Consider the following 27,263-nt stretch of genomic DNA (forward strand, 5'->3'; position numbering starts at 1 on the left):
TATTCCTAGAAATTGTCTTAAATTATTAATTTAAATTTGTGTTTCAGTGAAAGAAAGTGATTTTCCTTAGTACTATAGGAAAATATTCTCCTTAACAAAAAAAAAAAAAAAAACAAAAACAAAAACAAAAATGGTTATTCCTCATCCATTAAGGACTATATTGGATATTAATATAAAAAAAATAAAAGAATTGATATTTATTAATATACATGGTTGCAAAGGGTTTCATGACTTTCGTCTCAGGTGAGGCCTTTGTCCGAATTAGTATTCTTTTGCGAGTAGTAGTGTCGTAGTGTGTTTTTTTAGCTTGAAAGATACCTGTCCTTGTGAGTTAGGGAGTTTTTCGTGTGTGGGGAGGGGGGGTGAGTTATTGAGTGCATTGAGAATTTGAGATTGTGAGTTTATATGCATGTGAGGTTTATGACAAGTTTAATTTATGCTTGGCTTAACAAAATTTATGCACTATATTGTTTGTGAGAATCTATAAGTTTAATTCATGGTGTTTTGTTGATAGTATTTATAATCCATATCGCTGATATTAGATTTTGGTTGGCGTTACCCCTTATGTAGGTATGAAGTTGGCTGAGTTAATCTTTTTTTTTCACTTTTTTTTTTTGGGTTCCGTGGTATGAAAAAATAAATAAATAAAAAATTTTCCTAGTTAAAGAAGTAATTTGGTAGTCATTGTCCATCAAGGAAGATAATTGGAGCATTATAAATAGATATTATTGCAAAGGGCTTGCAAGTTTTAGTCCTTGATTGGGGGCTCTACCTAATGTAGTCCTCATGAGGATTGGTGTAGTAGTGTTTTTTGAGGATTGTGACTTTGTGTGTATAAGATTTATGGTTAGTTTGCGTTTGTGAGATATTTTGTTCATGTTTATGTGTGTGAATTAGTAAGTGTTGTTTATGAGAGTGAGATTTTGATTTGCGAGGTTTGATTGAGAGTAGTTGTAGTTTATAAGACATCTATCATTTATATATGATTTGATTTCTCATACAATACCCCTTCTTTCTAATGGGTATTGAATCTAAAATCATTTATTGGTACATAACCTGACTAAGGTAAATCCATAAATTCAACTCGGTTATTTTTCTGAATAATAAACCACCTAAACCTTGAATTGTCTTGTCTTATGACTCATCAATCAAATAGATTAATTTTCTAAAAGAAATGTTCAAGAAACGAGTAATTGGTGTTGCTAAGGAATGTATATATGGAGTTGACCAAGCCACATTTAATAATGTTGTTTTGTGTATATGTTTCTATTTCTTGTTTATGTGAGTGTGCTTCAATTAGCCTCAAATTACAACAATAATGATTTTTACAATTTTTTTTTTTTTTATTGAGTGATATTAGGGATATTAGAAATTTTTCTACATAAATCATTCAAACTTATGTATGAATTTTTTAACAAAAAAAATAATTAATAAATTTATTTATTGTATTATTTATGTGGTACGTCACATTAGTTTTAAGTATTTTATAGTTAAATTGCTATAATTTTATTGACCATTTTTATTTGTGTGTGTTAGGAATTCATAGGTAAAACTCACCCTTAAAAACCGGCCTGAAAGGGGAGGTGCTTGAGTGCTTATAACTGCATTGTTAAACTTACATTTAATTCATGTGAGACACTAGGATTATAACATACTACCACACTCCGTAGTCAGCCAACTCCCACGATGGCTAGCTCACTCTAGTGACACTAACCCAATGATAGCTTTTTCTCTTTTTTGGCTGCTCCACTCATCTATTAGTCATTTTAATCTAGCTTCTAGGTCACTCCTTCTAAGATCTGACCACAAAGCTGCAACTCATTAGATCTCATAGTCAATAAGCTACATCTGATTACTCAACATGGTAGTTGACTTTGATACCAAATGTTAGGAACCCATGAGTAGAACTCACCTTTAAAAACCAACTTGCAAGAGGAGGATACCCAAGAGCTTATAAACACATTATTAAACTTACACTTAATATATATGGAACACTAGGATCATAACAGTATGAAAGCTTTTGATTTCATCATTATGTACAATGATTCACTTTAGTCTAGAATCTCTTAGGACACAACCTAGAATGGTGTGAATTAAGAAAATATTGTAAATAATATAAATAAATAAAAAATAACTTAACTGAAAAATCCCAAACTAAAAATAAAAAAATAAAGAATCTTAAGTGGAAAGCCACTTTACCATAATATTAATTATGACATTTTCTCAAGTTTGTTTCTAAACTTGAGTTCACAACAAATAAACGAATCTTATTTATCTATGAATAAATAACTCTAACTACAAAAGCTAGAACCTAATGAAACTAACAACAAATACAAGAATATCATTTATCTATGAATATATAAATAAAAATCATGAATAAATAAATATCACTACAAAAATTTAGACCTTGTATCATCTTAGGAGGGTCGAAGTATAAACATAAAAATAATAATAAAATATGAAAATCTAAAATAAGCATTCATTTAGTTATAGCACTATGAATCAACAATGTGGGTAGGAGTGACAATTTTATTATGTTAAATTGGTGAAACATTTTTATTTTATTATGCAATTGTAATTGTCTCTATATTTGTTTCTTAACTCTTTATCTTTGTCTTAATAAAAATATTATAAACTAAAAGAGAAAACTCAACCAACTATATCAATTATTCAACCACACACCACAATCATCTAGGACCAAGCAATGCAGCATTGCCCTTCACCCACTGCTGTAGATCACTTTTAGCACTTTAAATAACTCACTGCTCATACTATCCATTAACAATCAAACGATGGCATTAACTTTACCATTATTATTTTTTCTTAAATAGCCAACTAGTTTAATGTTAGTTTTTTTAATATGAAAATGATAGAAGAATCATGCCTTACCCTAAGCCCTAATTTGCATCACCGTTTATGAGAGAGAGAGAGAGAGAGAGAGAGAGAGAAGGAAGATTTTATGTTATGGATCTAGTTGCGAATAGAACAAGCGAAGAATCTATCAGCTCAACTCGGTGAACGCCTAAACGTTGATGCAAATTAGGGCTTAGGGTGAGGTGGGGGTAGGCAATGATGGCATTGTGTACTCAGGGCAAGCTGCCGTTGCTTAATGGATTTTTTTTTTTTTTTTTTTTTTTTTTTCAGACTCGCCCTCTCTCCCTCTTCTGATCATTGATTGAGGTTTTTTTTTTTTTTCTAATTTTTTTTTTTTTGAAAATTAAAAAATAAGATCAAGACAAAAATAATTTTATGTTTTTTTTTTTTTTTTCAAGGCTAAAAACTGGGCTTTTGATTTTGTTAAATTTTTTATTGTGTTTGGTCAAATTTGTCATTGTTTGACATATCTTGTGCGGTTGTATGGGCTATATAGTGTTGTTCTTTAGGCCCATTTTTTTTGTTTAAGGATCTGCCAAGATTGAAAGAATACTCATGCAGAAATACTTTACCGTTTAAACCCCCTAGGAGTAATTGAAAGTGAACACTCATGACTCAACCCACTTCAAAAGAAGTATATTTTATTAGTGAACTTTTTTGAGAAGTATTTTTTATTAGTAAACTAAGCACGTATTTATAAGTCTAAAATCCACAACCGTATCCTCTACTTTGCTTGTACGATAGGCAAGAGAAATAAGTATTTTAACTACTAAGGAATACTTCACCTGCCTAGATATTTCTACAAAATATCAGACCGTAACCAATCATCTAACTTCTATTATTTTCGAGAAAGGTAACCCAATCATGTAACTTAATGATAAAAACAATGTACATAGTAATTTGATTACTACGTCTTGACCAATAATTTAGTAGGTTAACCCGTCTATTCTTGGCCACCTTTAACTGTTTAAAGTGGAATAAAAAGAATAGGTTATTTCTTACGCTTATTGCACACAAATGTTTGCGTGCAATAAAGTGTACTAATATTTACCCAAAAGAATAATCTAGTCATTCCATCTGGGCATCTTTACAGTTACGGATTGAGAGATTTAGGGCGAAAAGACCAACTACCACTAGACTGGAGAAAAAATGTTTGTGCAAGCCAATGGAAAGGGATGGTAGTTGAAGATTCAAGACCAACACAAATCAGAGAAAACAGTAAATCTAGTAAATTTGGCAAATAGACGCATAAGAGCATTAAGAAACAAAAAGTAATGGAAATCAGAGCAAGAGTCACACCCAACATTACATTATCCTATTTCCTCATTAATGGAAATTTAGTAAAATGATGTTGGCCCTACACTAGACCAACGAATGATACAAGAAGTACGCAAATCTTCTGTTTCGCACACCAACCACAAATATCAGACTGGGAAAAAAAAAATTAATGGCAAGGTCACCACAAGCAAACTCTATAAAACATGCCCACACAAGAAAAGGCACTACTAAGAAATAAAGAAAATAAATTACGACGAAAAAGACTAAACATATCTAGCCTAAATCTGCACATGTCGGTGACCGATAGTGTAAAAAAAAGCAACCTTTATAGTCACCCTTTGATAACTTAACTCCTCTAGGCTCTATACTAATCTATCAAATCAACTCCCTCTAGATTACACGCACCGTATCTTTTTCTTTACAATGACTTCTCGATAGTTTTTCATGACTTCTGGAGAATACATTTCTCATAAAGCGCAAGAATGTCTCTCTTGTTAGGATTCTTCAATTGCAGCAGTTCAGCACCAAAGTTATGCTTTGTTAATTCCTGCTTAAGTTTCTGGACAGTGAACTTTGTATAATCCTCCTGATTGGTTTGCTGGCTATGGTTATCCTCATCACCCTTGAACACCGAACCACCATCTTCAGAGTGCATGTACTTGAGGGGACTATTTGTGCTCCTAGACCTCTTGTTTCCTCTCATAATTTTGTCACTTGTATCCATGTCTTGAACGGATTCCAACCCCATTTCAAAGTCATCTACCCTTGGACGTTTCCCATGGGAAACAGTCTTAAGCTTACTATCCAGTGCTGTTTCATTAATACGAACTTTGGTCAGCTCTTGCTGGAGCTTGTCGATTTTTGCTTGGGCAGATTGTAGGTGAAGAGAGAGGGCTTCTGCCCTGTTGTTAGCCTCTGCATGTGCTGCACGTTCAGAGTCCAGAAGACTCTGAAGGGCTTGTACTGTAGTAGACCTTTCGTCATTGTTCGATGTCAATAATGAATCTATTTCTTTCTCCCTTTCCTCTACTCTTGCCTCCAATAGTGCAACTTTTGAAACAGCATCCATCTCTGATACACGTATTCTCTCAACCTCATCTGCCAAATCATTCTTATGCCTCTCCAAATTTTCAATTTGCCTCTCAGCCCTCTCAATCTGCGCCAATCGTTCCATTGCCAACCTCTGCATCTCATTCTTTTCCTTTTGAGCAGTACCTGCTTCAGCCCGAGCTTTATCAGCTACTTCAGTTGCTCTCTTAGCTTCTCTTTCAGCGATTTTACACCTTTCCTGTACTTCATCAAACCGTTTGAACTCAGATACATACTTCTGCTCCAAATGGATCTTCTCCTGCTCCAGTATCTTTGCTTCTCTCTCAAAAGATTTGGCCCTATCATTTACATCATCTAACTTCTCATTCAACTCTTTGATTTGAAGCTTGAGCGATGATAATTCTGCATCATAACTCTCCACTTTCGACTCTGCAACCTGCAAAGGAATTGTCAGTCAAGTACCACCTTCAATATCACACATACACCACAAATATAATCATCTATTGCAACAAATGAATGTGCATGTGTGTGTAGAGCAAGAAAGGGATTATACAAAAGTTCCCTTCCCTAATGTAAAGATCCAAGATGCTCACCTTCAACTCTGACTTTAGAGTTGTCAAACGCTGCTCAGCATATGCCAGCCTTGCTTCCTTGTCCTTTATTTCCTCTTCCTAAGTAATAATTGAAAGGGAAAAAAATCTTTTTTATTCTCTAGCACAAAATTAATGGATCCATGTACAAACTTATATACCACGTGTGCTTCTCTGTGCACACATGCATGTATGGGTGGGGGATGTGCGCGTGTGTGTGAGAGAGAGAGAGAACCTTACCTTTTCAGCCAAATTACCAGAGAATTCTTCCCTCAGAGCATCTTCCCTCTGTTGTGTTTGCTTATTTGACCGTTCTTGCACAATTGCTGCCTTTTCTAGAGCAGATTTTGCTTCTCTCACAGCAATATCATACTTCCTTTTCCACTCCCCAGCTTCCTCTTGAGCAGACTGCGCTTGTTCCCGAGCAGCTGCAAGCAGTGCTTCAGCAGCACTGCTTCGGGACTTGAGAACTGCAATTTCTGAACTAGCTTGATCTTCCTCAGCTTTCTGCTTTGTCAAGAACTGTTCATATTTTCTTTTCCAGTCTAAAGATTCTTGCTTGGCAGAATCCAAGGCTTTCAATAAGCTTGAACTCCTCTCCTCCAGTGAACTGCAATTTCCCTGCAGATTAGTTATGCGACTCATATATTCATCTGCAAGCTTCTTCTTATCATTGATAGCATCTTCATAACGCTTCAGATATTCAGACTTATACTTCTCACTAGCTTCCAGCTGCTTGTTAAGCAATGCCATCCTATCTTCAATGGAACGGCACTTAAGCATGAGGGAGTTCTTCTCTGATCTGACTTGATCTATTAACCTCTTGGTGAGGTCAAGTACTTGACCTTCCAAACTGGAGAGTTCAATAGGATCAGGTATATACAAAATCATGCAAACACCCCAAAATGAAAACAAAACCCAAACAACCGTAAAAGAATAGGAGGCAGAGTGCTGAGACAAACCTCTCATGCAAAAACACAGCCAATTTCTGCCATTTTCCTGGACCATGAGATGATGCTTCATATTCAGATAGAAGAGCATCAAGAACCTGCATTACATTTTACAACTAAATTCAATGGGGAAAGTATTTCCAGTAAGAACTTTAATGCGATAAACCATGTATTTTGGTAATAAAGATAGCATGTTTTGTATATCATGTAGAATGTAGAAGATAAATGTTATTAGCTCTTGAGACCCAAGTAATTGTATTATAGCAAAAATAAATAAATATCAAATAGTAAAGATCAAAGTTCAAACATGTAACAGATAGATGCTTTATACAGGGACAACTAGAGATGGTAACAGCCCTTACCCCAAATTGGAAGATTTGTGTAGTTTGTCTTTATATATAAGGAACCAATAATGCTAATATAAGCCTGACATATAAATATGGCAATATAGAAATTATGAAGCACAAATTCCTCCAAGACAAACCAAGCAACTCATGACAATTCATAATCAGGCTGGCCATAGTTCATCCAGCATAGCCAGCCCACTAGATCCATCCTCCCATATCATGAAAAAGGTTTCGATGTTCTTTCTGAGACAATCACGCTATAGAAACCAAGAATTCCACTTGAATATGCTCATAAACAAGAGAAGGGACTGATTAAAGCAAAACTTTGGTTGGTCAGACTGTTAAACTAGTCATCCATGAAAAAATAAAAATTTGAAGACAGTTCTATAAAATCATCTAATTTGTAGGATTTGTATTTCAAAGTACGATTCTAGCTCCAATAAATCCAATAATCAGCTCACATAGACACTTTGTCATATACTCTTTCAATGCTGTCACACATTCGATAGACAGGACAAGTCAAATATATTTTTCAACAGTCACAGTAGCACAATTCTTCAGACTTCAAAGTCAAATATTTCCAATTTATTGTGTAATGACCAGATAAACCGGGAAACCTCATTTAAGGACAACATGGATTGATGCTTGTCAAACTAATTAAGCTGAGTATTCCTCATGAAATAAAACCTTCAACATGATAAAACCTAATGACATCAAAAAATCCAAATAACTATTTAATACTAAGGCAAAAAAGAAAACCTTGACATAATCTAATTTTCACATGATTCAAAACAAAACGACATCTAAATGACCTTGTTAGTTATAAAACATGACGCCAAAATAGTTTTTTCTTCAAGACACTTTACATGTTTAAGAACTAGAAGATGGATGCTTACCTTCACAACATTATCTATATTTGCATCAGAAGCATGGCAAGCTGCTCTCAGCCTCTTTTCCATACTTTGTATAGCAGTTGAACATCGCAAGTCTGCCTCCATATATGCATTCCTCTTATAATCCTGCATCAATAGACCAATTTACAGTAATAAAAACAGATGCAAACATTGTTTGTAGCTTCACATGCATATTAACACCAATTTATACTTCCAAACAAACAAAAAAAAAAACAGGTTGGTGTTGGTTGCTCTTTTATTTTAACCATAAAATGATCTATCTAAGCCTACGAAAGAAAATTTTAAGAATGAAAATGCAATATATTAAGAAAAAACTTAAAATTTTGGTTTGTTTATGATAAATTACCACTTATCCCAAAAGCTTAAACTATAAATCATTAGCCATTATTCTAACACTCCTTATGTATGGGCCTTCAGGGTAAGCTAGATTAGTTGCAATAGCCCTTATTAGCATACTAGAACCCCGTTTTAAATTGACTTCTCACTTCAATTAAAGCTCCCCCCCCCCCCCCCCCTCCCCCCCTCCCCTCTCTTCCTCCTTTTCCCCCAATAAGTGGAGCCCAACATGTAAGATTTTTAACCTTTTTAAATATGTGAAGTGGAGACAAGATTCAAACTCAAGACCACTTACTCTGATACCATGATAGATCTCAAAAGCATAAGTTTTTAGGATATGGTGAATTTAACCATTTAACCAACATTCTAAATATTTTAATCACACTACTATACCCATCTTGTTCTCTCTTTTTTCTCCCCTCTTCTCTCTAATCCCAACTATCTTATCCATTAGTTGAAAGAACAAGAGAGCAAGCCATAAGATCCGCAATAAATGGCATAGAATGCATTATAATGGTTTGAAATACAAAAGAAGTCTATGTCATAAACTAGCTAGATTAAGCAGAGTAAATAACTATACTTCCAACCAATGGCAGCCCCCCCGCCCTCATTACCAATGACAAAGTCAATGATTCAACACTTATAATAGCGCATTTGAGCAATTCATTGCTCTGCATGTACCTGACCTTTTTGGAAGTGATAGGCAAAAGCTCAATAAGTAAACTTAACTTCCCAATAATTATACAGGTTAGAAGATACAGTCCGTGTGCCAGTTAACCTACAAAATACTTGTTAGATACTGCAACAATTCTTTCCGACAAAGTTTTCCTCTAAACTGGGTTAGAGGAATATCCTCGCACCCATTACATGGTGATTAAAATGATCATGCACGTGTATTTTGTTTAGCTAACTCATTAAGCCATTTAAAAAGGAACATGAAATCTTAATAGATCATGTGACCAAAAAACCACATGTACTACAGCTTACAAGCTCCCAAAAAATTAATCAAATGAAAGACAATAAAAATATACATGAGATAAAAATGCATGCATGAGCACAACCACAGGCATAGTTTGTGCATTTAGATGCGCTTTAAATTCCAGAAACTTGCAAACTACTCTACTGAGATCCATTAACACTGGTAAAATGAAGTGTTCTCTAATTGTATTTTTAAGATACAGTTACCTCAAATTCTTTTCTAAAAAATTTCTGGAGTAAATCCTCATATTTCTTCCTTGTAGAACCAACTCCGACAGCACCAGCATTAAATGTTGCCAAGGATTTTTGAACTGCTTCTTCATGCGTTTCCCTTAATGTAACCTAAGGAACTAGAATTAGAATATGATAGAAATAATAATAAATTAGGACATAAACCATCACTTACTTCCTCTGGTGGCTTTGAACGGTCAAAAGAAGACTTATAAACATCAGTAGCAGAATCAAACGCTCTCCTACACTCAGTTTCTTCAACACTCTGCAAAACAGTAAAATGGAAACTAATAAATTACCAATTGTCCCGAAAAGCTTAAGTTTTTAGGAAATGAGGAATTAAACCATTTTATTTAAGATTCTAACAGTCCCTCTTACGTGTAGACGCAGACTCTGCCTTAATAAGTGGAGCCCAACACGTGGTATTTTTAACAATTTAAGGGCCCGTTTGGTAAGAGATTTCTAGTAATGTTGTTTAAGTTTTGTGGAAATACGTGTGAATGAAAAAGTGTATGGAAATACGTGTTGTGTTTAAACAACAGTTTTTGTTGTTTAAACACCATTACCAAACGGAGCCTAAATCGGAAGTAAAGAGAAGTTAGGGTTCAAACTCAAGACCACTTTCTTTAATACCATGATAAGTTACCAATTGTCCCAAAATCTTAAGCTGTTAAGAAATGGTGAATTTAATAATTTAATTAATACTCTAATGTAAACTATATAAAAGCAAGACAATTATAGCATTGAAACAACTGATATTTCAGATCCTTTTCTTTCAAGAGTTCTTCCAGGGTTGAGATTCCTATTAAACCCTAAGATTTTGTATACACTATGCACAATGGTAATTATTTTTTCCTTCTTTAGTTAACATTGCAATTTAAACTTAAAATAAAAAAGAAGAAAGAAAAGAATGTGGCATATAGCTTTGTGAAAACGTGCAAAATGTGTATCTTATATCAGTGTTAAATGAGGGAAACTAAGTGCAACAGCATTTTGATAAGAAACGAAAAGAATGTATAGTGTTACATCTGTGTAAAGGCCACGGAAGGGAAGAGCACATAGAATTTGGTTTGATTTAATGTAAATGCATGGCTTTGGGTTAAAAACCCTAGTGCAAGCAAAATTGGAGTATTTCTTCAAATAATGAACCCAAAAGTACATGACCAAACATTCTACCTCAGCAGCCATTTTGTTTTCATTGTTAAATATTAGATAATATCTGGCTTCGTTTACACTAAACACCAAAGTTCAAGAGACCTTATGTGGCCTCCAGTTCGCATCACTTATTGATGGAAATCAAATTGGTTACGTGCCCATTAGTTGGGCTTTCTAAAATGGCACCAACTTTTTACGTGCCCAATTTTTTCTAGGTACAGCTTTGTCAAACAGCTCATTTTCAAAAAGCTACAAAAATAAGTTGTACCAAATGGACATTACAATCCGTTTGCCTCCAACTCTTTCATTTAGCTTTTATATACAACCTTTTAAAACCTCAATTTTTCAAAGTACAAGCATATTTTAGCACACTTTCAGAAAAAAGCTAAATAAGATGATGCCAATGAGCTCACCTCCACCATATTCTAGGTCATGGATTCCATTAGATGCATGTGTAATTGGAAATGAGCAATTCCTAAATACAGACTTACAGTCACAGATAGCCTAATTGATTTCTAGTAAGGATAAATTGTTGGGGCTGGATGTAATTACCTAACAAGGAAGAGAATGCATAATTTAAATTGGAAGCAAACATAATTTTGAGTTGACTTTCATGCAATAGTTACACGTCCCCCCCCCCCCCCCCGGGGCGGTGTAACATTGGAGTCCAGCCATGCCCAAAAAAAAAAAAAAAAAAAATTCTTAATGACCATTTGAAATCACCAATGTAAGCAACATGTTCTACTATTACGTATCTACTCCTATATGCCTGTATCCATTTTTTTTATTGGTACATCATGCAAGCACTCAGTGGGTTTAAACCTAGGTCCGCACTTTCCATTCATTCTTATAGGGGAGGAGCTGTCATATGAGCCAAAGCTCGTTGGCTGTTCCAATATGCAAAATTATTCACTTCCACATGAGAAAATAAAGAAACCAGCAAAAGGCTCCACATAAGGTTTTTTAATGCTTTTCTGATTCTTTATATATAGGTCAATCAAATTTAATATATCTCTAACATAACAATTGTTACTACTTAATATTCATTGAAAATTCCCTCTATATTGTGAGAGTTTCATCAATTTAACTGCTATGATGAATGTAGATTTCCTTACCGTACATGCAAATAAACGATTTGGAATACATACCTAACACTTTCCTTCGAAATAAACCATCATAAATTTACATGAAATTTTAAGAAACAGTACTAACCTGCCATGAGGAGGAAATTGTAGGAACTGCACCATTATTAAGAGCCGCAATATAAGATTCTGTAATACCAACCAATATGGGACCTGTCATTACAGTTGCCCCAACTTGCTTTGGCCTTGTTCTTTCAAAAACAAACTTTGTCAATGCATCCAGTCCAGATCTAAATTCAGGCCTTAGTCTGTCCAACTGCATTTAAAACCAAATAGTTAAGAAATAAATAATATTTTAGAAAGCAAAAATAAAAAAGTTGGTATATGACTATACCCAAAAACAAAAAAATAAATAAATAAAAAGGAAAAAATAAAAGATATGGAAAAATAATAGGATACACAAAGAACCGTAAGGTACTAACCGAAATTTGATCAAGTCTCTGGAGGTCATTTTCATTGTTCAAAGGCCGCACAAGGGGGAAGCATTCTCTATCGGGAAAAAGAGCTCGGATAGAATCCCGAATCTATTGATCAATATTGTTAAAAAAATCAGCACCACAAAAGAAAGAAAAAAAAAGTTTCAAAATCCAGTTCTTAACCCCCACCATATAATTGAAGAGACCATGATAGGTGTACTAAAACCATAAATGGGAACCCAAAAAAAAAAAAAAAAAAAAGAACCCAGAAACAAGCTTCAGGAAAAAATGGACAATCTCAATACAATAATCTAGAAAGAAAGAGCGGCAAGGATAAGCACTCTAGTTCAAACCATTGTCATTGCTCACTTCCTCTCTTTTTTCTGCCCCTTAAACAGCTTATGTCCTCTTTTTTATAAGTTTTTCCCTCAAGGGATGCAAGAGGGGATATTTGAACTAGTAACAACTTCAAGAGGCATGTTTCCCAGCTGACTATGTTACCCGTTAGGGTCATTACAAACTTACAACTATGTGCTTTACAAGTACTTTATTTCCAAAGTAAAACAAATTTTACATCTCAATGCATCTATTTGTGTTCATTGCATGTTGGACAATCCAAAACAAGGGCAGAGCCAGTGAATTAAGGGGGAACACCCCCCCACCCCCCCATCCTTATATTATCCCATATAACTAATCGACTATTAGTTCTTTGATCTTTCCTATATCATCTAAATAGTTTAGGGTTCAAAATGTATCAAAGGCAAAACAAGGAAACAATACTTTAAATCAAAGAGAAAAAAATATTACATAAAACAATATTACAATTACCTTTCAAAAATGATAAAATTCTCTTCATGCAACAATTTGTTCTTCTTCTTGAAAGATTGTTTATAATCAATTAAATTTAATTTACTTGTTTAAATGTTTATTGATTTAGTTCTTTTTTGTTTTTGTATAAATTAATAATTGTTTGCACATACATACAAGTGTTTGTCTGTGTGCATGTATTTGTATATTATAAACTTTGCCAATTTAAAGTCAAATCTTGGCTTTGCCTGTTTGCCATTGATACAAAAATAAAAAATAAAAAATAAAAAAAGCCTCACTCCCAAAACTTTTGGGTCAGCTATGTGTCTCAACAAAGTAATTAAGATGGACCACATATATTCCTCCCTGTCATTTTATCATATCCAAAATCATACTTGTTGTCACCTCCTTAATTGAATAATGACTTAAAGTGGTTTAAAAGATTGATTTAAATAATTGTCACATCAATACACTTTTCTGAAACAAATAGAGTATTGGTTTTTTAACACATTTCCAACATACACCTAGCCTCTTTGCAAGAGTGTCCAGGTTATGTAGAAGAGCATGAGCATCCCTCAAGACAGCTAACCTTACCAAGAATTAGCAAAAACCAAAGCATAATTGTTCTCATATATTCCCTCAGCAATCTTTGTTTGATAGGTAAAGAAAAACCACATTAAAAGGAAAGTAAGTTCTGCTCCCCGGTACACTGGCAGTGTACTAAGGAAAGTCAGAAAATAGAAAGACTTCTCATAGCAGTCAATCCAGTCAAACAAAGAAAATATTCCCACAGCAATCTTATAAGAATAACTACAAGAAGACCCAGAAAGTACCTCATTTTTGGCAGCCATATCTTTTCCACTACCTTGAACTGGCCTCAAAGCAAGTTCCAGGTAGTCACGGGGTGTTATTCTTCTATCATCCTCTACTAAGTCCAGATAGAAGTCCTGCATGGAAGACGTTATGCATTGCCACACAAAATATATATATATATATTAAAAATAAACAAAAATATAACACGGATATGTCATTTTGCACGTACATACAACACAAATATGAAAGATGAAAATAATACAATTCATAACAAATTACCCTTAGAAGCCAAACAAAGATTGGGGAGAATTGCCCAATTTCAGAAGCTGTAGTCCTTCCTCCAGAGGCTCTAACACGGACATGTTTTGTCATTTGAGTAACAAGAGAGAGACGATCAAGTGCAGCCTCATCTATGCCGCCCATCTGATTAATAAGAAGGAACATAAATAGGCAGATGCAGCAATAAATCCAGATAGAAAAAGTACTCTATGAACAGTATACTCTAACCTTATGTCAAAAAGTGTACCAAATCATAAATTAATTAATTAGAAAAAATAATTTATTTTCAATTATATCTACAGAAAATGTTGGCAATCAAGGTATTAGCATAAGTTGCCCCAACCTGGTTGTAAATAAACATGCTAGATAGGAGGACTGCCAAGGAGAATATCTGGGTGCTGTATGTTCCCTGTTAAACAAAAGAGATGATGCCGTAAGATGAAATAATCTAACAGAAGGATACTAGATAAATATTAAGTATTACAGAGTTGAAAGTAACTTCAGAAGTAATTTCATAAGCAGTGATTAGGGAGTAACATAGAACTGCAGAGTTTTTTTTTTTTTTTTAAATGCAGAGTATAAATTGAAATTCATCACAATATTCAAATAAATTTAAATTTGTTGAAATATCCAAAAATATGTCAAAAGCATTAACATCAAATAAAATAATTCTTATTAGTCTCTGAAACAGAAAAAGATGAACAATAAGCAAAATCATCATCAGTGTAAAGAATGAAAGCTGACCGTTTGATCATAAGCATCTATTCCTTCACTATCCAGTAATAAAAGATTATACTCAGTTCCATCAAGAGCAGTTCTCTTCAAAGGTGCACTCCACAACCAAAGCCCCTTTGTGCAGGGCCGATGAGTTGAAGCTACTTGAAATCCACTACTCCTCCCAAGAAGCTATAAAACAAAAGGTTGAAACAAAAGACTTGGTCAATAGTGATTCGTAACATTTGAACGTTGGTAATAGTTATACACAAACATAAACAGTAATAACAATCAACAAATACAAGAACCGGATCATAATACATCACATTCAAATAATGATCTGAGTTCCATATAGGGCTACTGAAAAGATTTTTTTTTAATACCTTTTATAACATATAGGTGGGATAAAATCTCTTCACAAAATGTTCAAAATATGGATTGTTTCATTACTAAGAATAATTTGCGAGTTCATGCTTCAAAATGGAAAGAAAGATTGGGAAAAGAGGCAGAAGCAGATAAGTAACCAATAATAATTATTCTAAACATTTTACGCATGCAGATCAAATGAATTGAGACAGCAAAATCATGGTTTAGCCACTGGTATCTGTTATGTTTTCTATTACTGGCCTATGAAATACTTGGTGCTCTGATTATAGTATTCAGTTTTCCACGGGATTTAAGAATCAAAACAATGCAAAACCAGAGTCAGAAACATATGGAATTTTGTTTCTTTTCTGAAATGTTGCACATATAGAAGGAGAGAAGCAGATAAATCATTTAAGGGGTGGATCAGCTTTAAAAAGGAGAAGAAAAAGCTGACAGGAAGAAGAGTTCAGCAGTACTACTTTTTCTTTTTCTATTCTTCGTGTCGTATTTAAACTCTCCACAATAAATGTAGCAAGAAGAACCTACTGCAAAGAGTTCAATATTAAGCCTGACTGAAACAATTCACATGAGGTAATTAAAAATTAGAATACTTTTTATTTGTGAGTTATGCATGCATTTAGGGGCCTTTGATCCACCCTATTCTTACAAGGGGACGAGGAAACATTTAAGCTAAGGCTCATAGGCCTTAAAAATTAGAGGACTAGGTTAAAATCCTCCATAAGATCATACCACTAATATGGAAATTGTCTTATTTAATTCTTATTAAGGAAACAAAAGCAAATTCTAATAAAATAAAAGCTCAAACCACTCCAAGGGAAAAGGGGTGACACCAGCTATTGAAAATGACACAAGGATGAAAGGGCATCCAGAAAAAGATGGGAGACAATGGCATCTGATTCTTATGGCTCTAAATAAACACAGCTAATGGTCAAACATGTGACCCAAGGGCCAACCTGAAATGAGTGGATGGATTCAAGACCATATACATTGAGGGCATAAAAACCCATCAATCCATGGCCCTGTTTTCCATCTTAACTATAACTGATGGACTGACTTTTTTTTCTCTACACATTGTTTATCTTGCAACAGCCTTTTAATAGTTTGGGTCATTCCTTGTGTTGTCACCCTCAGCAGAAGACCTAAAACATATTCTCTCAGCATTCACAAATGTAGACACCAAGAAAATTTGAAAAACAACCTCATCCAACAGTCACCCACTGCATATGCTGCCTACCATTCCCTTTCCATGTTTTAGATCATTAAGCTCAAACACAACGCACTACTACTCTTCGCCTGTTTACTTTCTTCTGATTCAAGTCCTGTAGCAAGGTCTTACATGTGGTGTAAGTTTGGGCAGAAGGGTACAACCGTACAACAAATTCCAAAGTCTTGGCACCTCAATACGAAAGCATGCAACTAGATTTTTCACTTCTCCAAGGCAGTGAGACTCAAAATTGCCATCAAAACTTACTGTACATTAACAACCATGACTATGTAGTTTTACTAACAACTCCAGAATTGCTGGAAATCACAAATGCACTATCAAATTAGCACGCTGTAATCCCTTACTTTGAAACCCAAAGCTTCACATCCCTAGAGAAGCAATACTCTCTAAAATGCTAATGAACTTTATTTTTCAAGCAATTATACCTAACACAAACACTAAAGCTCTCCAGAAATCGCTCAAACTCGCAAACCCTAGAAAAAAAAAAACCACCTCAATTCTCACTTCACAAAAGCAGTGGAAACAAAAGCACAATTCATTTGCTAAAACCTAATTCCACAAACCCTAAATTCCACAAAATTTTCAACAACAAAAAAACCAATTTCACGTAGCAAAACGAAACCAGAAAAAGAAAACGCACCTGGTTGAGAATATAGCTCTTGCCCTGGCGAGCGCGACCGCAGACGGAGACGACGCCGACGGGACCCTTGACGAGTTGGAGCGCGGCGACGGCCTCCGGATCCATCCTGAACTTTCCTTTCTCATCTGAGTAAACGAGACGGATCGGCCTCGCCGGACCGGTGACCGGCGACGCAGAAGGAGAGCGAGAAGGAGATGAGGAAGATTGAGGAGAAGTATCGGAAGAGGAATTGTCTCTTCCTCTGAAATACTTCAACATCGTTGCGTTTGATTTGGTTTGTTATAGTCTCTCTGATTTGTTTCTTTGCTTTGCTTTGATTTCTTTCTGTTCTATATGTCTCACTGTTTCTTCGCTTTCTTTTTCTTTTTCTTTTCGGGGTACTGAGACTGAGAGGAAAGGGAGGGTTCAAAATTTGGGGAGGGAAAGGAGTAGGTGATTTTGGCCTTTTGGGCTTTATACTTTAAACTTTAAAGTGAACCTGAAAGCTGCAAATGGACAGTGAAGTTACGCTTAGTACCTGATTTGTTAGGGCAGTTGTTTGTCAAACGGAAGGGCTTTTTCGGCATTTGGATGCTTAGTTCTCTTAAGTTTTTAGTCAGAACGACAGCGTGGATATAAAGCTAGACTAATAGCATGAAGTGATTTCTGTTGGAACTTTGAATATTGTTTTCACTTTTTTTTTTTTTTTTGGCATTTTTCAGAAATTGTTCTAAAAAAAAAAAAATTGTTTTATAGTGGTTTTTCAATCTCAAAACTTCTTCGGCACTTGTTTTTAATTGCAATTTATTTTAGTTCTCAATCTTTAATGCCATTTTTTAAAAATTGGGTAAAATATCAATTTTTGTCCTTCAACTTTTACAAAGGGTTTGTTTTTTATCTATAAACTTTCAAAAGTTTATGTTTTGTTCATAAACTTTGCAAAATGTTCTACTTATTATCCTACAATCTATGTATGTTAGTTTATGTTCAATGCAGCATAACGAAGTGTTGACATGGTATCTAACTTGGAATAAGAACACTAGTATCTAAGGATGCAAAAAAGTGTCTATTTTGCATCCTCAAACACCACTTTATCTATTTTACCAACTTATTTTACAACTCTTCCTACATCCTTGTTTTTATTTTTACATGCAACTTAATAAAATAATATAAACTACATAATAAAATAAATAAATAAAAAGTAATCCTCTCTCTCTTTCCTCTAGTCTCTTTCTCTTCACCCACCACTACAAACACCACACCCCAACCACAAATATAGCCAACCACCATACCCACCCTCCACCACAACCAAAACCAACCTCCACTGCCACCACAATCACAATCTCAATCAGTCCAAAAATCATTATCATAGAAAAAAAAAAAAAAAAAAAAAAAAAACTATGCTACCACAGCACAGTAGCCACCTATGAAGCACGGAGGCGACACCAATGGTGCCGCACCCGCGTTGGACACAGCGACGTGCAAGGGACACCGCTGCCTGCGCGTCTAGCCACGTCATGCCATGTGGCTTTTTTTTTTTTAACTGACTCGCGCCGATAAGACTCCGACTTGGGCCAATTCGTGCTGAATCGGGCCAACTCGAGCCGTATCGGTCAATTCAGGCCGGAATTCAAAAAAAAAAAAAAAAGGTGCAAAACACACCATTTGAACTTAATATTAAACCCTACTTGAGCTCACTTCACACAAACACACCAAACTTCAGCTCTCTGCCTCTCTCTCACTTCATCACTCGTCTCTCAATCTCTCTGTGCTCTCTGCCTCTGTTCTGCTCATTGTGAGACACTCAGCCAGTGCCGAGTCAATCACTTGACTCACTTCAACTCATTCTTTCTTCAACTCTTTCTCACGCATTCTTAACTTAGGTATTGATATAAAGCTTTCAATCTTAGTTTGATCTTTGATTTGTGATTTGTGATTTGTGAATCTTAGTTTTCAGTCTTAGTTTTATTTAGTTAATAGTTATTACTTATTACTCATTGTGAATCTGTGAACTTGGGTTTGATTTATTATTAATTTATTTAGTTAATACTTAATAGTTATTATTTGTAGGTTAAATTGAATCTGTTGAATTCGCAATGGATGAAGTTACTAGCACAGAAACTTCATCTCAAGAAGTGCCAAATGCTGAATGTCCTCTTTGGCAGTATGTGACTAAAGTAGAAAAACCACCTAGTGCTACTGTTAAAAAAGGTAGAAACACATTCTTTAAGTGCAACTATTGTGGTGTAGTTTATTTGGGATCCTATTCTAGGGTTAAGGCTCATTTATTAAAAATTCTTAATAAAGGTATTAAAGCATGCCCTAATGTGACACCGAGCCATAGGTTGGAAATGCAGCGAATGCATGATCAAGTTAAGAATGTAAGTTAGAGAAAGAACAAAGAAGTCGAATTCCCTTACCCCCACCTCTCCCAGGCCGTGGGCCTATACCTATTTCCCCATTTCAGAGACAGGAAGGGAGTGATAGTACAAATCCGGTTGATGATAAGAGGAGGAAGGTAATTGGGATTTCTCCTATTGAGAAAGCATTCCAGAATAATGCTAAACATGAATTGGATAGTAAAATTGCTAGGATGTTTTACATCGGTGGGCTTCCATTTAACTTTGCAAGGAACCCATATTATCGTAATTCCTATGCATATGCTGCTACCCATAGCATCCCAAGTTATGTTCCTCCTGGATACAATACCTTAAGAACAACACTTTTGCAAAAAGAAAGAGTTCGTGTTGAAAGACTCTTGAAACCAATTAAGGACTTTTGGCTTGAAAATGGTGTAAGTATAGTTTTTGATGGATGGTCAAATCCACAAAGGAGGCCTCTTATTAATATTATGGCTGTATCAGATGGGGGTCCAGTGTTTATAAAGACAATTGATGAGTCAGGTGAGTTCAAAGACAAACATTATATTGTTGGTGTGTTAAAGGATGTTATAAAAGAGATTGGACATGAAAAAGTTGTCCAAGTCATCACTGATAATGCTAATGTGATGAAGTCTGCTGGAGCTCTTGTTGAAGGTGAGTATCCTAAAATATTTTGGACACCCTGTGTTGTCCACACTTTCAATCTAGCTTTGAAGAATATTTGTGCAGCAAAAAACACTAAAAAGAATGAAGTTACATATGAGGAATGTAGTTGGATTACACGTATTGTTGATGATGCATCCTTCGTACGTGTTTTTATTATGAACCATTCAATGAAGTTGGCAATGTTTAATGAATTTTGTCCATTAAAACTACTCCAAGTTACTGATACTAGATTTGCTTCGATTGTTGTAATGCTGCAAAGGTTGAAATTGATAAAGAGATGCCTTCAAGCCATGGCTATTAGTGAGCAATGGGCTTCTTATAGGGAGGATGATGTTGGAAAACCTCAAAAGGTGAAAGATATGATTCTAAGTGATCTTTGGTGGGATAAAGTTGATTATATCCTTAAATTCACAGCACCTATTTATGATATGCTACGAGTAGCCGACACAAATAAGCCTTGTCTTCATCTTGTGTATGAGATATGAGATTCAATGATAGAGAAGGTGAAGGTAGCAATATATCGGCACGAAGGCTTAGAAGATGTTGAGTATTGCTCATTTTGGAGTGTGGTGTATGATATACTTATTGATCGATGGACTAAAAATGGTACACTACTACATTGCTTGGCTCATTCCTTAAATCCTAAGTAAGTACATTTATTTTCTATTTTCCTTAGTTCCCCCTTCTAGTAAAACACACGTTTCATCTATATTTGTTTTTTAATCTTTAACTAGGTATTACTCCATTGAATGGCTTTCAGAGAATCCAAAACGCATCTCTCCACATCGAGATCATGAAATTTCTATGAAAAGGAGCAAGTGTTTGGATTGATACTTTGAAGATGAGAATGAATTAAAGGTGGTGAAGTTTGAGTTTGCTGCATTTTCAGGAGGAAGGTTTCCTTCACCAGATGCCTTGACAGATAGGTGGGCCTTACTCCCTTTGGTTTGGTGGCAATACCATGGCTCCGCATTTCCAACTCTTCAATCCCTTGCCTTTAAACTTCTTGAACAACCTTGTTCATCCTCATGTGCTGAGAGGAATTGGAGCACATACAAATTCATTCATTCCTTAAAAAGAAACAAAATGGCTCCTGCACGCGCTGAAGATTTGGTATATGTGCATTCTAATCTTCGACTCTTGTCAAGGCGCAATGAGGAGTACATAAATACAGCAACAAAGATGTGGGATATTGCAGGAGACTCTTGGAATAAGAGCGACATACATGGAGGAGTCAGAATTCTTGAAAATGCAGCCCTTGCACTTAATGAGCCAGAGTTGGAGGCCATGGTTATTGGGAATGCAAGCACTAGTGTTACTACTAGTGAAAGTGAAGTTCGAAGTGAAGCTATTGATCTTGATGATGATGATGTTGGTGTTTGATCGTCTTCTTGATTGTCTTGTTGATTATCTTTTATTTTGTTTTAGTTTCAAACTTGTGAGTTGTATTCTAATTTCCGAACATCATGAAATGTTTTAGTTTCAATCTTGTGGGTTGTATTTAATTTATGAACATCATGTTTTAGTTATTATCTACTATTGCTCTTAAATTTGGTATATGTTTGTATAATGTGAAAAAGTATGTTTAGCAATATATTAAAAATAAAAATAAAAATATTTTTAATAATTTTTTAATCTCCGAGTCTCGCCGCACCCGCACCCGCACCCACATTTTTCAAAAATTGCCAAGTCCCGTACCTGCACCCGCACCCGAGTCCTGAAACGCACCTGTGCTTCATAGGTAGCCACCACCCTCACCCACAGCAAAACAACCACCACCACCACCACCACCACTGCCAATTCCATACCCACAAACCCAAATAAAAAAAGGAGCAAAAACCAAATCATCCATAACCCACAACCACCAACCATAAAAAACACAGCAACCACCACCACTGCAATCTACCACCAAACAGACTGGACTCCACCACCTAATGACCCACCAAAACCCAAACCCACTCAACCCACATCCCATAGCCCCACGCCCACCAAGACTCACCATAATCCCACGACTCCACAAACCCACGGCCACCAGCAACCCCCATCTAAAGCTCACCCACCCCCCTAAACCAATCTAAACCAACCAAAATCTTGAGTGAGAGAGGCAGTCACCGTGAGAGAAAGAAGCAAAAAAGAATAGAAATCTTGAGTGAGAGAGGCAATTACTGTGAAAGGAAGAAGGAAAAAAGAAAAGAAAAAGAGGAAGAGAGTCTAAAAGTCATGAGAGGAAGAGAGGGAGTGTGAGTGATGAGAGGCAATTATAAAGAAAGGGAAGTAGTAGATATTTAGAAATAAATAATAATAATATTTTTTTTTTTACATCCTGTGTGAACAGTTGGTTCTATTTATGAGAACCAATTGTTCATAGGATGTAAAAAAATTTACATCCCCACCCCCGGATGTGGGCCTTTTTTTTGTTATTAGTTGCTAAAATAGCAACTGGGGGTCTTTACACCCCCAAATGCTAATGCTCTAAACCATTTTACTTTTAAAAAAATAAACACGTGACTCACAATGATTCACACACTTGAACACCATCTTTTAAAAGGAAAAAAAAATCCCTCACTCCCCTTTTTTTTTTTTTTTGAGAGAGAGAGAGATTTAGTTAACATTGTAGACACCCTGTTTTGCAACTCTCCTTTAACCTCATTTGCAATGCACCATACATCCCATTACATATCATATCACAAGGAAAATCAATAATTTCGACTGTTTGATTTCTATTTCGATTGCATAATAAAAATCTTGAAATTATAACAATCAAAACAACAGTTCATGAGCCTTAATCGTAAAATTGGATTGAAAGATATCAAAGAAACAAATTTTAACAGTAAAGTGCACTTACATGAATTAGGTCCCAACCATATGTGGCTATGAACACTTAATTATTATTGGTCTATTTTTAGTCCAATTTAAATTAAATGAGGTGTCATAATGTTATTGGTTGAGGATGTAGTTTATGATAAGATTGCATATATCTAATTCAATATGAAGACAAAGTATTAATTAATTCCAAGCAAAATTGGTTAGTTAAATAAATAATTAATTAATTAATCATATTTGGAATTGATTTGTTGAACTTGAGAACCAAGGAATTCTGAAAAAGAACGTGAACTGAAAACAAAAGAATGTGAACTGAAAAGAAAAATATTTGGGAAGGATTTAAACCAAGTGGAACACTTGGATTAGAAACTCTCAAATTCTTCCATTTTTTAGTCTATCTTGCTCCCCACTCAATTTGATCTTGCACTTCACATTTTGCTTATGAAAGACTAAATTTCTCTCAATCCCACATTACCCAAAAACTCATCCTTAACCCCCCAACATCCTATATAAATACCCATCTCCAATATTAGTTCAAAACACATCAGATTTCAAATCCAAAACCAAAATTTAAAAAAAAAAAAAAAAAAAAACCTGAAATTTCTCTCTCTCCCACTGTCCCTATTTTATAGTTAGTAGTGGGAAGGTATTTTTGGTGTTTTGGTCCTTGTGGTCTCAACTCACTAGAAGGGGTAGCTTGGTTCTCTTGGTTTCAAGCTGTCAACTTCCTATTAACGAATCCCCTTCTAGAGAAGTTTTCTTGCTTAGAGTTCTTAGAAGTACTGGTGCATGCAAATTAGGTTTCTAAACCTTTTCTTTTTATTATGCCAAATTATTTTAGATTTAAGCATGTTTTATTTTTCAAGTTCTTCGCATGTTCTTGATTGTTAGCATGTTAGATCTAGGGTGTTTCTAGCCTTTGAATGTTTTAGGGTTTTTCAAATCAAATAGATATGCTCTTAGATTAGGATTTATCACGCATCACACACATTCACCATATCTTTTAATTTCAATTCTTCTTATCTATCTTTTCCTGCTTAGAATATGGTTTCATCATGCTTTTAAATGCTTATTTCAATCTTTGCAATCATATGTTTCTAGGTGATATAAACTAATTGAATGATGTGATATAATCATTGGCTACCAAAGTCTAGAATACCAGTTTCACCAGGCAAGATGGGTTTCACATGCTAGGGTTTTTTTTGTATTTGGCTCTCTTGCTTTAGGATGATAAGGATGTTGTTTGGGATAAAGATGTCATGTTGTATACTTAGATGTATGCTAGTGTGCGTGTGTGAGTATAAATGAAAGTGTTGAACATGATTTTAATAAGGTTAAGACGTAAGACACAATGATGGGAGACAAACCTTAGGGTTAGGCGATCTTGGGTGCCTAATACCTTCCCAAGAGCGTACCTAAACTCTGAACCCATACTCTGGTAGTAAGATCAAAGGCCTTCCTTGAAAGGACGCTATATTCATGGTCCTAGACCATATAACTTGGTGGCGACTCCCCCCCCCCCTACGGTGCCCATAAAGAGGTTCAGTATTATCAACCAAATGAGTTCATGAAGAGCTCTCTTATCCCAATGGTATACCACCCAAAAAAAAAAAAAAAGGCTTTCGTTGATAAAGAGATCAATCCTATCATACTGGCAGAGGCTAATGACCAAACTTGCCCATCACAATGAGTCTATTAGTTTAGAGCTGTCATAGGCTTGGGAACCCACATATAGAGAGAGAGAGAGCTTGGAGATTACATCCATGCAAAAGATCCCTCTGTCACGTTTTTAGCCGAGAAATGACAGATGATGCATGGCTAGATCAAGTGTTATGTAATTTTGATATTAAAATTAAATGGTCTGTTCCTAATGGCAATCGGGGAGGCGATTTGGTTTTGTTGTGGATGGAAAGTATTTGAATCGTGGTTGAAGACTCATCAAAGTATTGCATTGATGTACTTGTTAAGAAGAATGCTCCGTAGGAATGGCGCTTCACAAGTTTCTTTGGTGAACCAGTCACTACCAAAAGACATGAGGCGTGGACCAAGCTCTAAACCCTTATTGATAAACCACTCATTCCTTTCGGAGGAGCCACTTGTGTGCATAAACAAGTGCAATCTTTTCGGGATGTTCTTGATGAATGTGGATTTATGGACTTGGGTTTCACTGGTCCTAAATTCACATGGAGTAAGCATTATGTTAAAGGCCACTCAATTTAGGAGAGGCTAACCGTGGGTTAACTACCAACTCTTAATTCTTGAGAAACCCAGGCATTCAGGTTTACCATCTACCTTGTCTTTCCTTAGATCATTGCCTTTTTCTTATTAATCCAACGGGCATTGAAGCACCAACCTGCATGAAATCTTTCCAATTTGAGGAGATGTGGCTATCAGATAGTAGGTGTGGAGAGGTGGATGAAGCAACTTGGAGGTCATGTGTCTCATTGGATTCAGACAAGGAAATTCTTGGAAACATAGATAAGTGCAGCAAGGACTTATCATGGTGGAATCACAATGATTTTGGAAATGTCAATAGAGAATTAAAAAAGAAAAAAGAAAAAAAGAGGGAGATGCAAATTGAGAAGGAAGTCGTGGCCTTGAGGAGTGGCAGCAACATCCACATCAAAGAATTGAAACTTGAGATCAATGTATTATTAGATCGACAAAATAGAATGTGGAATCAACGATCTCACCTTCTCTAGCTGAAAAATGGAGATGGCAACACTTTTCCATAGTCGAGCTTCTTACAGGTTTTGGAAAAATGTGATTATGGGGATAATTGACCACCATGGACATTGGAGAGAAGATCTGAATGATGAGTTCTCCTCAATTTTTATCTAGTGCTTTTCACCACGTCAAACTTGATTCTACACCAAGGAGTTCTAGACCAGATTCCTCAAGTGATTTCAGATGATATGAACCAAGAGTTGATTTGCAAATTTGAGGAGTGGGAAGTAGTACAAGCTTTGAAACAAATGTCACCAATGAAGGCTCCTAGACTTGATGAAATGCCTCCTTTGTTCTTCCAACATTTTTGGCCTATGATTGAGGGTGATGTTACTCAATCGGTACTATCTTGGTTGAACTCAAGTACTCTCCCACACCTAGTGAATCATACCTTTATCACCCTCGTCCAAAAAAAGTAAAATCCTAAGTTTGTGTCAGAATATCGCCCTATTAGTTTATGCAACGTTCTCTACAAAATTTTCTCAAAAGTACTAGCTAATAGGCTCAAACAATTCCTCAATTTTGTTAAAACTATGTGTCAATCTACTTTTTCCAAAGGTCACCTCATAACTGATAATATCTTGATAGCTTTTGAAATACTACATTGCATGAAAATCTATAATTCTGGCTCAAATGGCTTTATGCCTTTGAAACTCGACATGAGTAAAGCCTATGACAAGGTTGAATGGGTTTTCTTGGAAAATTTGATGGGGAAAATGGGTTTTTGTGAACGATGGATTTGGCTTATTATGGTGTGTGTGAGAACTGTCACCTGCTCAATACTAGTTGACGAGGAGTTGAAAGACTTAATCCATCCCTCAAGGGCCTTAGGCAAGGAGACCCACTTTCTCCTTTTCTCTTCCTCCTATGCATTGAGGGTTTACATGGCCTCATTAAAAAGGCAACAAGCAATGGAGACATTATTGGGTTCAGGTTGTATAAAAGAGGACCTAAACTTTTGTTTTTTTGCAAAAGATAGCCTTTGTTTTTGTAAGGCCACCTCCACAGAATGTAGCAAGGTAATGGACCTTTTATCCTTGTATGAAGAAGTATTTGGCCAAAAAGTTAATAGGGAGAAGACGGCTATATTTTTTAGCAAATCTATAACAAAAGCAAGTAAACAGATTATTAAAGGAATTTTGGGAGTTTGTGAAATCCATCACTACGAAAAATATTTGGAATTTCCATCTTTGACTGGAAAAGGAAAAAAAAGCAAGTTTTAATTATATCAAGGAGAGAGTACGGAGGAAACTGCAAGGTTGGGGGGGGGGGGGGCAAGCTCCTTTCTCAAGCTGGAAGAGAGGTGCTCATCAAGGTAGTTATCCAACCTATCCCAACTTATGCGATGGGATGCTTCAAATTACCTTTGGGGTTGTGCAATGAAATTGAAGTGCTAATAAAGAAGTTTTGGTAGGGACAACATGTGGATAAGCGGAAGATTCATTGGCTAAAATGGGATGAGATAACCAAGTCCAAAAGTGAGGGTGGTATGGGTTTTTGTAACTTAGCTTTGCACAATGAATCTCTCTTAGCCAAGCAAGCTTGGCATTTATTACAGGAT

At 35.5% G+C, this 27,263-nt stretch overlaps 2 protein-coding genes across 2 annotated transcripts; one reads left to right on the forward strand and one right to left on the reverse strand.

The window, feature by feature from the left end:
- Positions 1-4,125: 4,125 nt before the first annotated feature.
- On the reverse strand, positions 4,126-17,567 carry LOC126726038 (uncharacterized). The gene is made up of 14 exons (XM_050431140.1): positions 17,127-17,567; positions 14,905-15,066; positions 14,504-14,569; positions 14,161-14,304; positions 13,902-14,015; positions 12,268-12,369; positions 11,916-12,101; positions 9,724-9,813; positions 9,525-9,659; positions 7,986-8,108; positions 6,755-6,840; positions 6,033-6,645; positions 5,796-5,873; positions 4,126-5,638 (listed from the first exon to the last, which is right to left on the reverse strand). Exons 1-14 carry the CDS (start codon positions 17,382-17,384, stop codon positions 4,595-4,597), a joined length of 3,201 nt encoding a protein of 1,066 aa, XP_050287097.1. The 5' UTR covers positions 17,385-17,567; the 3' UTR covers positions 4,126-4,594.
- A 1,634-nt stretch (positions 17,568-19,201) lies between these two features.
- LOC126728217 (uncharacterized) lies at positions 19,202-20,637 on the forward strand. The gene is made up of 3 exons (XM_050434081.1): positions 19,202-19,316; positions 19,413-19,486; positions 19,573-20,637. The coding sequence occupies exons 1-3, from the start codon at positions 19,202-19,204 to the stop codon at positions 20,635-20,637; spliced, it is 1,254 nt and encodes a 417-aa protein (XP_050290038.1).
- Positions 20,638-27,263: the final 6,626 nt, after the last annotated feature.

The sequence above is a fragment of the Quercus robur genome, chromosome 5 (genome assembly GCF_932294415.1).
Source record: "Quercus robur chromosome 5, dhQueRobu3.1, whole genome shotgun sequence".
NCBI lineage: Eukaryota > Viridiplantae > Streptophyta > Magnoliopsida > Fagales > Fagaceae > Quercus > Quercus robur.